Genomic DNA, 14,672 nt, shown 5'->3' with positions numbered 1-14,672 from the left:
TTGTTTGGACTAGAAATGACATTTTGACTAGAAATAAGACAAATATTCTTGGTAAGATTTTGAGTTTTTGCAGTGTATCCTTGTTGTGGACTTTTGCGTTGCTCCTGTCATAACCACTGTGGCCACTAGATGAAAAACTGCTTAGTAAGCTGCTAACAACTTTTTTTTTTGACTGAAGAGCTGACTGAAAAGATCCTGTTGCCTTCATTTATGACCATAAACACAGACATATTGAGACTTAGATACAAACCGACGCACCTTTAGTTTTCTCTTTTGTCTGGCTGCACACTAGACGATTTCAATTTCAATTCAATAACCAACCAATTTAAAATCTTAACCAACCTATTTCAACTGATTTTTAACATTATACTCCCCCAAATATAGCTACACATTAGACAATCCAGTTAAACACCTGTAATGATTTTAAAGTGGAGTTTCCTCAGACACCGGATCTCACAGGAAATCATGTGATCAAATGTTATTTCAGATTAGAATAAGACTGTGTTCATTACAACTCGGAGGTTGAAAATCCCAACTCGGAAATTTCCGACTTCCAACATCATTGCGTTCACGCTGCAGGAACTTGGAAGACAAAAAACATGGATACCCAAAGGAAGTTTGGCATGTTGTGGCTCATAGCTTAATACGAAAAATATATGCAGCAGCAAATTATGTTTTTTTGGAGGCAAATGTGCACATAATGTTATAGCCTTGATAACAGTTAAACGTTATTTCCGTCACATACGCGGAACACAATTTCACACCATACAACAATCACAGCTTAATATAAACGTATTTCATATAGGCTACTGCAATAATACACAAAAATATGCATTAAAACCTCAACAAATAACTTTAGATTTATAAATTCTAACCGTTTAGGACGAGGGCTGCCATGTTTTGATGTTGTTGTGACGTCAAGTCGGAAAGTCGGAGCTCTGATATGATACCCGAGTTTCCGACCTGTAATTTCCGAGTTCGCCGCCGTTCAATTCATTTTTTACAACTCGGAGCTCGTTTTTTCCCAACTTCCGAGTTGTCTTGAACGCAGCATAAGTCTTTCTGAAGCTTCACTCTCTGTTATATTTTTGTGCTTATGAAACAATTTTGTGCTTATGAAACAATCCCAAGAGTTTGAAATTAACCAGAATATCAACTCAGTGTCCTGCACAACTCTTGATAGTTCTTCCTCAGTCAATGTTAAGGGTCTAAGGGCAGAGGATGTTGTTATGATGCTGTGTGAAGCCCTTAGAGACAAACTGGCTATACAAATAAACTCTCCTTGTGCATCACCGAACCACCATATGTTCGCTCTCATCTACCTGCTGAACTCGTCTCTCTGCACAAACAGGTGATATCTGCTCTGCTGCTCTAAAATAACGTGGCTGGCAACAAAAACCCAACTTGACCTGATTGTGTTGAGCCCATCTCTCTCAGACGGAGACGGATCTGTTTACATTATAAACATAACTCAGCGCTCCAGTATGCGGCTCTCGTTCTCCGGTGAGAAGCCGGGGAAGTCCGGACGTCCAAGTGCAGCTGAGGGCGTCGCTCGCTGCATGCTGTGTTTATGTAATTGCTGATTAGATGCCATGTGAACCTGGCTTCTCACTCTCTTCCCCCCTCTTCTTTAAATGACTTGCAGCTATATAAAGCTGCCTTGACCCTGCTGCGACTCGACGTTGACGTCCGGGAGCAGCTGGAGCGCTCTCTCTCCATGTACACACACACACACATAACAAACGCCGGCCACCGCCTGACGCTGACCTTTTACTCCCACACACACTGTGTCCACACACTCACCACCACACCCAGACTTTTATATCAATATTCAATGTCATTATAATCCTCGAGTGAGATCAGAATTCACAGCAGCAGCAGCAGAGGAGGTGCTCAGTTGTAAACTTTACCGTCACATACTGTCCCCTTCTCATACATGTTGTTGGATCCTTGTAGCTGAGGCTGTCTCGAATTAACATGATGCTAGAAAACTGGCTTTCCTTCTCTTTGGATGGATGATAAATGGCTTATTTTAGATTATATGAAGACATGTAGAGTTCAAAATTAAATGTTAAATGTGAACTTCATGTTCTGTCAAAGCCTGTTTTTGTTTCACTCGACCATAAGTCCCATTGAAACTGATCTATGAAGATCTATTGTGATCTATGTTATGAATAATATGAATCTGACATTTATTTTAATCTCAACATGTCCTCTTTTTCCTCAATAGGTTTTTTTTCTCAATAACATATTTATTTCATGATCTCTCCAACTTTTCAGCACAAGGTTGTGAAAAGAATCAGCAAACAGCCAATAATCACAATTTGACATATGTATTGAATCTATTATTGATGTATTTGTCTTATTTATCTATTTATTCTATATTAAGTCTGTTCACAATAAAGTGATTATTTCATGATACGTATTATTGTATTTCATTTTGATTCACTTTCTCTTTCACCAGTCTCAGGAACAATAGGCTAATAAACATGGGGGGAAAAAGCAGCTGATAATGACCCATATTAACATTTTGCTGTTGGACGTTATCTAGTGGTTGTAGAAATTATGACAGGAGCAAAGGGGAAAAGTGCAGCGACATACTAACTATTTAATTTTGGCACATTTTTGCCTCCGTAGATTTCGTGAGACTTACAACTAACTGTGCCTCTCTCTGTTTTCTACATCATTCTTTTCTATCTGGATGTGATGGTCTGTTTCTCTACTCCACCTGAAACTACAACACAACTCAGCAGCAGCAGCAGAATAAAAAGCTCAATTTACTGCTGCAGGTTTATAGTTTTGAAAACCAGTTGTGGTGAACAAACAGACAAATGAGGACATGAATGTGAGCAGTTGGTGAACTATAGTTATTAAAAATGATTAATCACATAATATATATAAATAAAAAGCAGGATAATGAGCTGTTTAGGGATGTCACGATTACTTGTTTTCACAATTAATCGTGGTATTAAACCAACCCAAAAAAAGATTATGTTGGAACCATATCGGCAGATCAGCACCAAAGTAAAGGTAAATGCACAGATACCGGTCCATTTACCTAACGTAGCATTGAATAGGTAGGAATTTAAAGGGACAACGAGGAGTTTTGGAAAAGTGAAGTGTTTTCACACTACATTTATGAGCCTCCGCGTGCACCGTGAAATTCTTTGACCGCCGCAAGACAGACTCATGTTTTCATTCATCAAGAATTAAAGTCAGAGGTTCGAAGGCGATCAGATACCGTCGTAGTTCCGACCATAAACGGCGATTCGGCTGCGTTATTCTCATGACTCGCCACGAAACCAAAAGAAAGAAACGCTGGTCGGCTCGACCAGCATTTCCGCCACCACTAATAATAACAAAATAACGATAGAGACAAAACGATATATTTATCGAAAATGGGCCCATTAACAAGTGTGGGTAGCGGAGATTCATCCACATTAATGTGAGACTTTTTTATAACCAAATACAAACTCCTCGTCCCTTTAAATACTAGCGTGTCATTCGTAATAAAAAACATGATTAAAATAAAGTTAAACATTTGGTATAGATGACAATTAATGAATTCCCCTTGGGGATGATTAATTGGTCCTACATTAATAGATATTTTGTGTAAAAATGTTGACTATATTTGATTTTACATATTCATAGTGTTGTGAAATTAATTAATGCATAATAATCGTGATAATTGTTAATACCGTGATTATTTCTCTGACAATAATTGTACTGAGAAAATCTACAATCGTGACATCCCTAGTTTTGTTTTCAAATACAAAATAAAACCACTTCACAGTCTTTAACACCAGTCTGTCCGTCCGTCCGTCAACACTTGTTCTGGACGAGCAGTCGGAGCGACTCACCTCTCCAGATGAGCTGCTGCCGTCCGTCTATCTGTGCTCCACCACGAAGCTCATGGTGGTCCCGTCGAACGAGGGCGGGGCGATGATGCGCGGCCCCTGCTGCGACGTGATGCTGATGACCGGCTGCTTGACGCTGGCGAAGCCTTGTAGTGGTCGGTTGCTGGCGGCAACAGCAGCGGCGACCTGATGATGATAGTACTGCTGCTGCTGCTGCTGCTGCTGCTGAGACACCTGAGGCGACTTCCCGGTGGCCATGTAGAACGGGCTCTCGACGTACATCCCCTCCAGCTGCTGCTGCTGCATCATCATCACCTTCTCCGCGCTCTCCGCCTCCGCCTGCATCGACATCTGCGACGGCACCAGCGTCCGCGCCGGGATCACCGAGGGCATCGCCGTCGCCGTCGCCGTCGTTGGCATGAAGCCCTGGTAGATCATGTAGGTGGGGACGCCGCCGCCGTACGCAGCAGCAGCAGCGCCGGCGGGGCCGAACGCCAGCGGCGACATCGCCATGGGGACGGGCGTCATGGGCGGCGGCGGCTGCGGCATCGGCACGTCGACGTACTGGCCGGACTCGGGGTCGAACAGGCGCTTGGTGGCGGGCTGCAGCGGCGTGTCGACCAGGTAGTAGTTCCCCGTGGTCGGGTCCAGCAGCATCTTCCTCTGCGTGGCCTCGACGGCCGGCGCCGGGGTGATCGCCATGGACGCCGGGGAGAAGCAGTACACCTGCGGCTGGTTGGCGGCGGCGATGTGCATGCCCAGCGGCAGCGAGTGGTGGTAGATGGTGGCGGCGGGCGGCGGCGTGTCTGCTGACGGGCACGTCGTCTCCATGACGATGCTGGAGCGCCGCGGTTGGTTCTGGTGGTGGTTGCCGTTGGCGTCGTCCTGAACCCGGGTGAAGTGTCCCGGCGGCGTGGTCGGGTGCGACCGAGCCGTGGACGTGTAGACCGACGTTCTCTCGCCGTACGGAGGCTGTTTGGCGGCGTGAGACTTGACCGGAATGGTTAGGTAGTTCTCGTTGTCGAAGGCCGAGGCTCCGGAAAACTCCAGCGAGGGCTAGGGGTGGGAGAAAAAATAGATTCACATAAATATCGCGATATCTTTTTTGCCTTTTTTTTTTTCAAAAATCAACATTATTTTTTGAAAAAAAAATTTGGGGGGGGAATTTTTTTAAAGGAACGACGAGGAGTTTTGGAAAAGCGTAGCGTTTTCACACTACATTTATGAGCCTCCGCGCACCGTGAAATTATTTGACCGGTGCAAGACAGACTCATGTTTTCATTCATCAAGAATTAAAGTCAGAGGTTCAAAGAGGTTCACATACCGTCGTAGTTTCGACCATAAACGGCGATTCGGCGGCGTTATTATCATGACTCGCCACGAAACCGAAAGTAAGGAAACGCTTGTCGGCTCGCCCAGCATCTCCGCCACCACTAATAATAACAAAATAACAATAGAGACAAAAACGATATATTTATCGAAAATGGGCCCATTAACAAGTGTGGGTAGCGTAGATTCATCCACATTAACGTGAGACTTTTTTATAACCAGATAGAAACTCCTCGTTGTCCCTTTAAAGCAGAAGTAAGCGGTCCGGTCGTTTTAGCTAACTTCCTGTCAGCAGATGGAGTTAGCAGTCCCCGCCCTCGTCCCTACGTCACCACATTCACCCTTGGCTGCACACACAGAGAGGACCGCCCCTTTATGCCGTTCTCTCTCCTCATTGGATAAAGGTTGTAGGATACAAGGAAAGTTTTCTCCTCGGCTTACAGCAGAGCAGAGTGAATGACAGACCCGTGTTTCAGACCAAACACTCTATATCAGTGATTGCTGTCGGAAGATATAACTATTTAAAGGTACAGTATGTAAGAAATCTAAAGCAACTGGCCGTAAAATCCTCCTAATATGTCACAGAGACTCAGGAATAATGTTCATATAACATGATGAACTCACCAACAACAATAGTACAGCCAGAGTATTCGCATTAAAAATCTTTTTTTGCAGACTGCAAATCATGTTTATGTTTTGAATTTACGTGTTTACATGTTGCGCCACCTAGCCCTCTCTCCCAGTCACGGCGGCGTCAGTGGCGTTTCAGCCTCAGTCTGCTTCCACTGAGCTGCCGCTACCTCTGGGAGAAAAAACCAGATCGCTGTGTTTTGAATTTGACTGCAGTAACCGTTTTGGGCCACATTCTTACATATTGTACCTTTAAGACTTATATTAACACAAATATTCCGCTTACTTCTGCTTTAAATATTGTGCAATGTGCATTTGTTAGCCTTTTTTTACATACAGGGAGTACAGGTTTTGAAAAGGGTTTAAGTTCACTTTATACTTTCTGTATGTGCAGATAAATGTTAAAAATGCAGATTAAAAATCGAGAGAATCGGCAATATCGTAGAATCGCAATTTAAATCGAATCGCCATCCAAAAAATCGTAGAAGAACCGAAGCCCTAGCGAGGACCTGCTCACCTCCTTCGACTCGACGCCGACTTCGTGTCCTCCTCCTCCTCCTCCCGCGAACCTCGGATGGCTGATCTTCAAGGACACCGGCAGCTTCGGCGGCGACTTGGGGACGAAGTTTTTCCCGCCGAAAGGTGTCGGTGTGGCGACGGCGTTTGGCGGCGTCACCTTGGCGGTTGTCGAAGAAGACGAAGCAGAAGAAGCCTTGAGGCTGGAGCTCAGGCTGAACATGTTCTTGCTGCTTTGCTGCGACTTGCTGGACGTCTGAAGGCTCCTCAACAGGTCTTTGTCTTGCCGCAACCAGCTCTCGATGCTCGGGGACGCTGCCGCTTTGGTGAGGGAGTCTCTTCGCACCATCTTGCCGACGTTGAACCCTCTCGCTCCTCCTCCGTCGTCCCCGTCGGGCCCGTGCTCCTCGGCCAACAGCGACAGCACGTGGCTGTCCATGAGCGGCCGAGCCTCGTTCTTCCTCTTCCACTCGTTCTTCTCGAACACGTAGAGCTGCTCCATGGTCTTCACGGCGGCCTGCAGCTTCTCCAGAGCCACCTGGTTCGACAGCTTGGACTCGGGTTTCTTCTCCGTCATCGTTTCCGACGTTTTCTCCTGCTTCCTCGAGGCTACGCTGCTCTCGATCCGCAGACCGACGCTTCCATCTGAGGAGCTACTTGCACCTGGAGGTGTTTTCCCTGTTGCTGTTGGTGCCCATTGTGGCTGAGCAGCAGCTTTGGCGCCATCTGGAGACGATCTGTCAATGTCCAGTTGCTCCCGTTGGGTCAACTCCAGCTGTCCAGGGGGTTTCCCGTTGGTGTTTGTATTGACCGATTGGCACTTTATCACTATGGGGGACACAGAGTTGGTGTTTCGATAGGGCACCTGCTGCTGCTGCTGCTTCTTCAGCTCTGAGTGGCTGTCAGCGCATCTATTCTCGTTGTTGTCCAAAGACACGAAGTGATAGGAGCTTTTCACCAGCTTGCGCACGTCTCTCACCTGGTGAATGGGCGTCTGCAGCTTCCCCTTGTTGTTGTCTCTGATGTCTCGGACCATGAAATGCGGCACTTTGTCCGAGGACTCAGCCCTCAGCGCCGAAGCCAGAGCCTGACACTTGAAGTCTTCCTGCCTGGCCGAGTTACAGCCTCCTGCTATATTAGGAGCGCGCAGTTTGGAGACGCCGAAAGGCTCCGTTTTATTGTCCCTCACGCTCCGCAAGTTGATTTTAATTTCCGGGGATTTGGATGTGGTCAACGCGCTCCTCGAGTCCGCGACGTATAAAGTGTTGTCGGAGCGCAGCTGTATCCGTCCTTCATCGCCACATGGAGAATAATCCGCGGCGCGCAGCTGCTGCTGTCCGACCTCTCCCTCGCTGGACAGCAGTTGGATACTTGGCACAAACAAATGTGACATTTTGGTCAGTTTGCCGCTGCCCGTTGAGCGCTGATGATGATAATGATGATAATCCCACTCGGCCTCTTTTTTGTCTCGGCGAGCAGAAGGCGGCTTCTCCTCCGCACCTTTATCGTTTTTATTATCCTTTTGAAACTCGAGCTCCCTCCCGTCCTTCCAGCATCTGAACGCGCTATTTTGGCTCCGAAGCAGCGTGCTTTTGGACGCTTCCAATGCGCCTTTTTTAGTATCGATTCCAACCTCATTTCCCGGGTCCAAATTAGTTTGCAGCGATGCGGGAGGTGCAGCAGGAGCAGCAGCAGCAGCAGCAGCAGCAGCGTCCTGTCTCCGAGAGTCGCTCTTGGTATCACAGGAGCCACCGCCGCCGCCGCTGCTGTCCACAAAGTCCCACAGCTCATCCGCGCACATTATAGCGTAGGAGTCCGAGCTGCTCTCCGAGAACCTGGAGCTCTGTCTGTGCAGCTCCCTACCACTCTCCTTCCTCTCCCTGCTGCTGCTGTGTCTCTCCCCCGGCAGCTCGCAGATCTCCCCCCGCTCCATCTTGCGCTCCTGCTCGAACTGCATCTTCTTGGAAATCACATTTTTCAGGAGGCTGGAGGCGAATATGGCTTTCTTGTGCGAGTCTTCCATGGTTTTAATAGAGGCTCTGCTGCTGCTCTGAGTCTGCAGGCTCTGGCTCTGGCTTTGGCCGCCTGGCAAAGGCAAACTGCTGCTGCTGCTGGTAACTTCATCCGCGGAACGTGATCCCGCTGCGTTTGGTGCTGCAGACATATTTCCCGCGTTGACATTGCAACGAAAATTCAGAGTCTCAGTCAGTCTGATCACTCCGCTGTGGCGCTCGCTGAGTTTCCCCATCAGCTCTATTTTCTGAGCGGATGAGGGATGAGGATGAGCGCCACTCAGGGTGAAGGTCTTGTTATTATTATTACTGCTGCTGCCCTTATTATTATTATTATAACCTATAGCGTCTAAGCTTTTGGCGATTTCAAACCCCTTCCGATTGGACACCACACTCTTCTGGTCCATGTTGCCATACTTCAGATACGCGGACCACCTGTTCTGCAGCTCTGACGCGGAGGACTCGCTGCTGGAGCCGCAGGCGCTGTTGAAATTGATGGCATCGAAGTAATTCGGGTACGCCAGGCTCTTGAAGGCTCTGGCCGTCAGGGTGCGCACCTCCTTGTCAGCGTCGTCCAGCTCGCTGACAGCGCTGGACGCACCGCTGGAGTGATCGGTGGCGCTCAGTAATTTGCCGCCAAAGTGCAGGCGACCGGGCGCGGCGATGAGACACTTCTTCCCGTCCACTCCCCTGAACACGTAGCGGCTCGTGTCTCCCGAGCGCCGCCCGGCATGATGGAGAATATTTCCTCCCTCGTCTTGAATGTTGCCCGAGTCATTTATAGCTCGAGAAGTGGCTCTGATTGACAGGTGGATCTGAGGCTGAGGAGGCTTGGACTCATCTGAGCTGCAGGTGGTGGACTTGGCCAGATCGTCGCGCAGATCGCTTTCCTCCTCCTCCCTCTCTCCTTCTCCTTCTTCTCCTTCTCCGGCTCCATCGCTGTCAAAAGACGCGTAATCGACAAAGGCGTACACGCGGTTGTCGTCCTCGACGTCCCAGCTGGCGGACGAGTCCACGCGCAGCAGCAGTTCGTCGTCGTAGTCGTCGTCCGAGAGCTCCGACAGCTGGATCTCGTGCGTGGTGATGTAGTGGGACTCCTCGTCCAGCGCCGCGTCGGAGAGCACCAGAGTCACATCATCATCATCATCATCCTCCTCCTCCTCATCCAGATACTCCTCTTCATCACACTCGCTCCTCCGACTCAGGTAGTTGTTGTCTCCTCCTCCACGCTGTAACTCCTCTTCATCCCCTCGCGCGTCTTTCCCCTCGTCCTCCTGCTGCGTAATGAGGCGCGCGATCTTGTCTCCAGATCCGAGACAATTAACCGCTGCGTCCAGAGCAGCAACAGCAGCAGGAACCAGAGGAAGAGGAGGATTAGACTGATCCTCCTCAGCAGCTTCTGCGATCCTCCTCAGCCCACGAGCCCCTTTCTTTTCCATTCCAGCCTCGCGCTTTGGCTCTTTTACGCACGAAGCTCCAAGGAGCGAGACTTGGTTTGTCTCACCCAAGTCACCGTCTTTCTTCCCCTTCTTCACCCCTCCTCCTGACTCCCCCATATCCACGTATTTGCCCTCGTCGTCGTCTCGTTTCTCCGGCTTTTGGAGCAGGTCCGTGAGCTCGCGCAGAGTCACCGGAGCCTCCACGCACACGCAGCTGTGGCCGGTGGTCTTCATGGCTGAAGCTGAGGCTGAGGCGGTGGGTTTCTTCTTCCTCTTCCTCTCACAGTCGTTGTTGCTGTGTGACGGAGAAGACGCGACAGAGATGGAGCCCCCCAGGGTTGTTGTCGGTTAGTTGGTCTCTGTCCCTCTCAGAGCAAAGCGCCGCGTGCACAGACACTGGTGATGACACGAGGACGCTCCACACATTCCAGCGGTCGGGCCGCGCGAGGACCAGAGCAGAGCAGAGCAGAGCAGAGCCACGCGCGCGCGGGGTCTAAAACGGAGCAGCAGAGCGACATTATCACTGACCAGAGTCTCCGGGCCACATGGTCCCCCGGTGTGCGGCTCGCGGACCAATAGGAGACGCCGGAGAGGAAGTTTATTAAAAATCATTATAAATACTCTAGAAAAACACCACGTTTGATCTGATTCTGTGACGCGATCACTAAAAATAGACTCAAGACTGGAGGAAGAGAGTTTTACAGATGGAAAAGTAGAGGAAGACTGAACAGAAACAATCAATATCCACACAATCACTGTTATCGATGGGGTTTTACAGTACATTGAATTTCCATAAAAAGTTATAAATGAAACCTATTTTGGTTTGAACTAGAACAGGTTAATCATATTGAGACTATACACATGTGTATTTTTCTTGATCTTTGTTATATTACTTTGATCTTTTGTTGGTTGCTGTTTTTGTTCTGTTTATCACTTAATTCTTTACTTTGTACAGCACTTTGGGCAACTTGGGTTGTTTTTAATTTTTTTTAAATAAACTTGATTGATTGATTGATTGATTGATTGATTGATGTGGCCCATGTTTATGTAGTTATACATACATTCAACCTATAAAATCATCAATCCATATAAGATTTATGTATCTTTCCACAAGTGTGTATCATTAGCCTACTAATATATACAGAAGTGTCCTTTAAATGTTACCAATAAAATCTTCAATGTAATGTGTCATGCATGTGTTTATATTGTAGTCTACATATCTGATATATACAGTGTATGTAGCCTATATCCACACCAATGCCAATCCACATACCATCAAATAGTGTATATATGTAGACATATAAAATATATATAATCACTTCTTGTTTATAAATGCTCAGATTTACTTCATTATCCGGCCCAAATACTGTAATATCATCAGTATTATTGTATTGTTTGGGGTGGGGTGTTATGTAATGAGTGTAGCGACTGATGCTGCCGTTAAACAGCGCTTCAGTTCAGTGTTGAATGTACATCTGTGTCAGCAGGACAGACTGTGAACAGCTGAGTAAATAAACACATTTTAAAAGTTGATATACTGAAATGTGGTGGGAGTATGGTGATATTGAAAATTATTGATCAGCTCTGGTACAAAAGGTTTCATCAAATTGTAGAACGAGACTCACTGAGGTCCAACGACCAGACGACTACAGACATTTCTGTCCGACCACCAGAAAACATGTCAGAGCAGACAGACGGTCACTGGCCGTTTGTAAAAATACACACAGAGCTCACGTACATACAGTCATACAGTCATACAGTAGGGTCCTGTGACAAAATGTGAAAACTGCAGCCATGTTACGTGTGAGGAGACGGACGCAGGGTTTTTCGTGACTCCTCAGACGGAGGCAAATAAACACCCAAGTGACAACGACAACCTGGCAACAAGACACTGGGAGGGATCCGCTGTGTGTGTGTGTGTGTGTGTGTGTGTGTGTGTGTGTGTGTGTGTGTGTGTGTGTGTGTGTGTGTGTGTGTGTGGGACTGCTGAGGGCAAATCCAAGGGACCTTTGATAAATGCCGGGGGTAAATAGGTCAGGTCATTGTTTTCTGAGAGGACACAAAGCTGCAGGTCTAACCTAATTTTTCTCATCACTTGATTCTATCAATCAACGTTAAACTATTTTATTTTGAAGGATTCATTTAATGCTTTAACAGTTACCCAAATGATTTAGATTTAAAGATTATATTTGAGCCAAAGTGTGGATTTTCTTACTGCTTCCTCTTACTTTTGTGATTTTGCCTCAATAGATTCACATTTTCCTATAATGTGTTAGAGAAGGACCCGGTCAATGTTCACATTGGAGTCCAAGGTCCAGGCACAAGTGGCCATCTGAATATTCTGTAGTATAACATTTAAAGAAGGGACTCCAGTGTTGGCGACAAATTATAATATAACATAAGTCTGAAAAAATCAAATCAGATCTGTGCAATCCCCTAAAAAGTCGGACCCAACGTTCGATCTCCTAAACTCTTTAAAAAATCCCTGTTAGGACCAGACTTTACTAAAGCCCCAACACGCCTACACATGGTTTACAGTTAATCTCTCCTCAGACCGAAGACCTATACTGTAGCAATTGTAGTTTGGGTTTTGAGGCAGAACAAAGTGCGAGCTGTGGTGTAAGGACAGTCTGAACTTTTAGAGGAACGAGCTCCAAAAGTAAATCAAAGACACTTAAAACTAAATTAAAAACACGTAGAGTGAATCATATGAACATAAACGTCCCTGATCAGGTGATGATCCTGTAAACTCCCTCAACCAGAGTCGCTAAGCTTCAACAACTGAGCAACATTCAGATTTAGATACAACACATTGACACTCCCAGGAGTTACACACTGTTACTGTTTATAACGCAAATGACTTTAACATCAACGAGTCCCAGTTGGTTGTGAATGTTACACAAACATCCGATCATGTCATGCAGCAGACAGACTCTCTAAATGTTTTAAAGGCTGATGTCTGACTGTGGAGACTGAATGTGTCATCACTGTAGCTTGGAGGAGGTCACGGTCGAGGTCACAGAGGTCGACAAGAGCAGCAACAACAACAAGAGTCAAAAACACATACTGTAGGGAACTGTAGAAGGTCTGTGAGTGAATGTAACAGATGTGTTTATGGACTGTGGGTTGTTTTTATAAACTGTGCATGATTTCAAAACATTTCAAAATACATTTGAGTTATTCAAGAATGAAATCAGATCACATGATTCCTGATGTAAGAAACTTATTACTGACTGAGGCATCAAAAAGGTTAAGTGACTGCATCACTGTGTTTGGTTTGGTTTGGCTTGGGTTTGGTTTAGTTTAGTTTAGTTTACTTCAAATTAGTTTAGTTCAGCTTCGCTGTCTTTGGTTGGGTTTGGCTCGGTTTGGTTTGGTTTGGTTTGGTTTGGTCTAGTTTGGTTTGGTTTAGGTTTGCTTTGCTTTGCTTTAGATTTGGTTTGGTTTGGTTTGGTTTGATTTGGGTTTGGTCTAGTTTGGTTTGGGTTTAGGTTTGCTTTGGATTTGGTTTGGTTTGGTTTGGTTTGGTTTGGCTTGGCTTAGGTTTGGGTTTGGTTTGGTTTGGTTTGATTTGGGTTTGGTTTGGTTTGGTTTAGGTTTGGAATCGGTTTGGTTTAGTTTGGTTTGGTTTGGTTTGGTTTGGTTTGGTTTGGCTTGGCTTAGGTTAGGGTTTGGTTTGGTTTGGTTTGATTTGGGTTTGGTTTGGTTTGGTTTAGGTTTGCTTTGGATTTGGTTTGGTTTGGTTTGGTTTGGCTTGGCTTAGGTTTGGGTTTGGTTTGGTTTGGTTTGATTTGGGTTTGGTTTGGTTTGGTTTAGGTTTGCTTTGGATTTGGATTGGTTTGGTTTGGTTTGGCTTGGCTTAGGTTTGGGTTTGGTTTGGTTTGGTTTGGTTTAGTTTTGGTTTGTTTGCTTTGGTTTGGCTTGGTTTGGCTTGGTTTGGTCTAGTTTGGTTTGGCTTGGTTTGGTCTAGTTTGGTTTAGTTTTGGTTTGGTTTTGGTTGGTGTGGTCTAGTTTGGTTTGGTTCGTGTGGTCTAGTTTGGTTTGGTTTGGTTTGGTTTAGTTTTGGTTTGTTTGCTTTGGTTTGGTCTAGTTTGGTTTGGTTAGTTTTGGTCTGCTTTGCTTTGGTCTAGTTTGGTTTGACTTGGTTTGGTTGGTTTGGTCTGGTCTAGTTTGGTTTGGCTTGGTTAGGTTTGGTTGGTTTGGCTTGGTTTGGTCTTGACCTTCTTTGTTGTTTTGTGTTGTCAGCGCAGCCAAACAAGCTGTAACCACAACACTGACATATCAAGACGTCCAGTTACTATGTTGTTACATCAGTAAGTTTGAAGACCGTTCCCTGTTGATCAATTCAGGACACAAATAGCAGCAGTAATTAAATAATCTGGGAGTTGTGTTTGTGCACGGATGAACCTAAAGGCAACACACTACCTATTGGATCTGTGTTTGGTCTCCAACAGCTTCTGAGGAAAACATCTGCACTATGTTACCTGCTTTTTTTTTTATCAACACCAGTTTAACCATTGACCTTAAAACCAAAACAACGAGTTGAACGACTCTAAACTGCTCTGAAGGACTGAGACGAGCTGTGGAGAAGGCAGCGTCTAGTCCTAAAAATAAAAATAAAAAAAACAACCTATGATACCAGTTACAGTGGTTATATAAAAATCTAAGCAGAGACTCCTTTCTAAGAATAAAAATTCTCCGTAGGTTGAGACACAGACATTTAGGTGACTGGTATCATCAGCGCTGAAGGAGTCAACCAGCGCCAGGGAGTCCAGTGTAATTGGAATGAATAACTGGGCATCCGCTGGCAGGGATCTCACACTCACCACCGGGGTATGAGGCGGGTGTTTGGGGGGGTATGTGATGACTGCTGTTGGTAGGCAAAAAAT

At 46.2% G+C, this 14,672-nt stretch overlaps 1 protein-coding gene across 1 annotated transcript; it reads right to left on the bottom strand.

Moving 5' to 3' along the window:
- Positions 1 to 3,490: 3,490 nt before the first annotated feature.
- On the bottom strand, positions 3,491 to 10,017 carry cUnh4orf54 (chromosome Un C4orf54 homolog; the record flags this gene model as incomplete). Its single annotated transcript, XM_083993054.1, has 3 exons — positions 3,491 to 4,913; positions 6,334 to 9,671; positions 9,849 to 10,017. 3 exons carry the CDS (start codon positions 10,015 to 10,017, stop codon positions 3,888 to 3,890), a joined length of 4,533 nt encoding a protein of 1,510 aa, XP_083849180.1. The 3' UTR covers positions 3,491 to 3,887.
- Positions 10,018 to 14,672: the final 4,655 nt, after the last annotated feature.

Source organism: Trachurus trachurus (assembly GCF_905171665.1).
Source record: "Trachurus trachurus genome assembly, chromosome: 18".
Classification (NCBI taxonomy): Eukaryota; Metazoa; Chordata; class Actinopteri; order Carangiformes; family Carangidae; genus Trachurus; species Trachurus trachurus.
The sequence above is the reverse complement of the archived record's forward strand: the minus strand, read 5'-3'. Positions and strand labels throughout refer to the sequence as shown.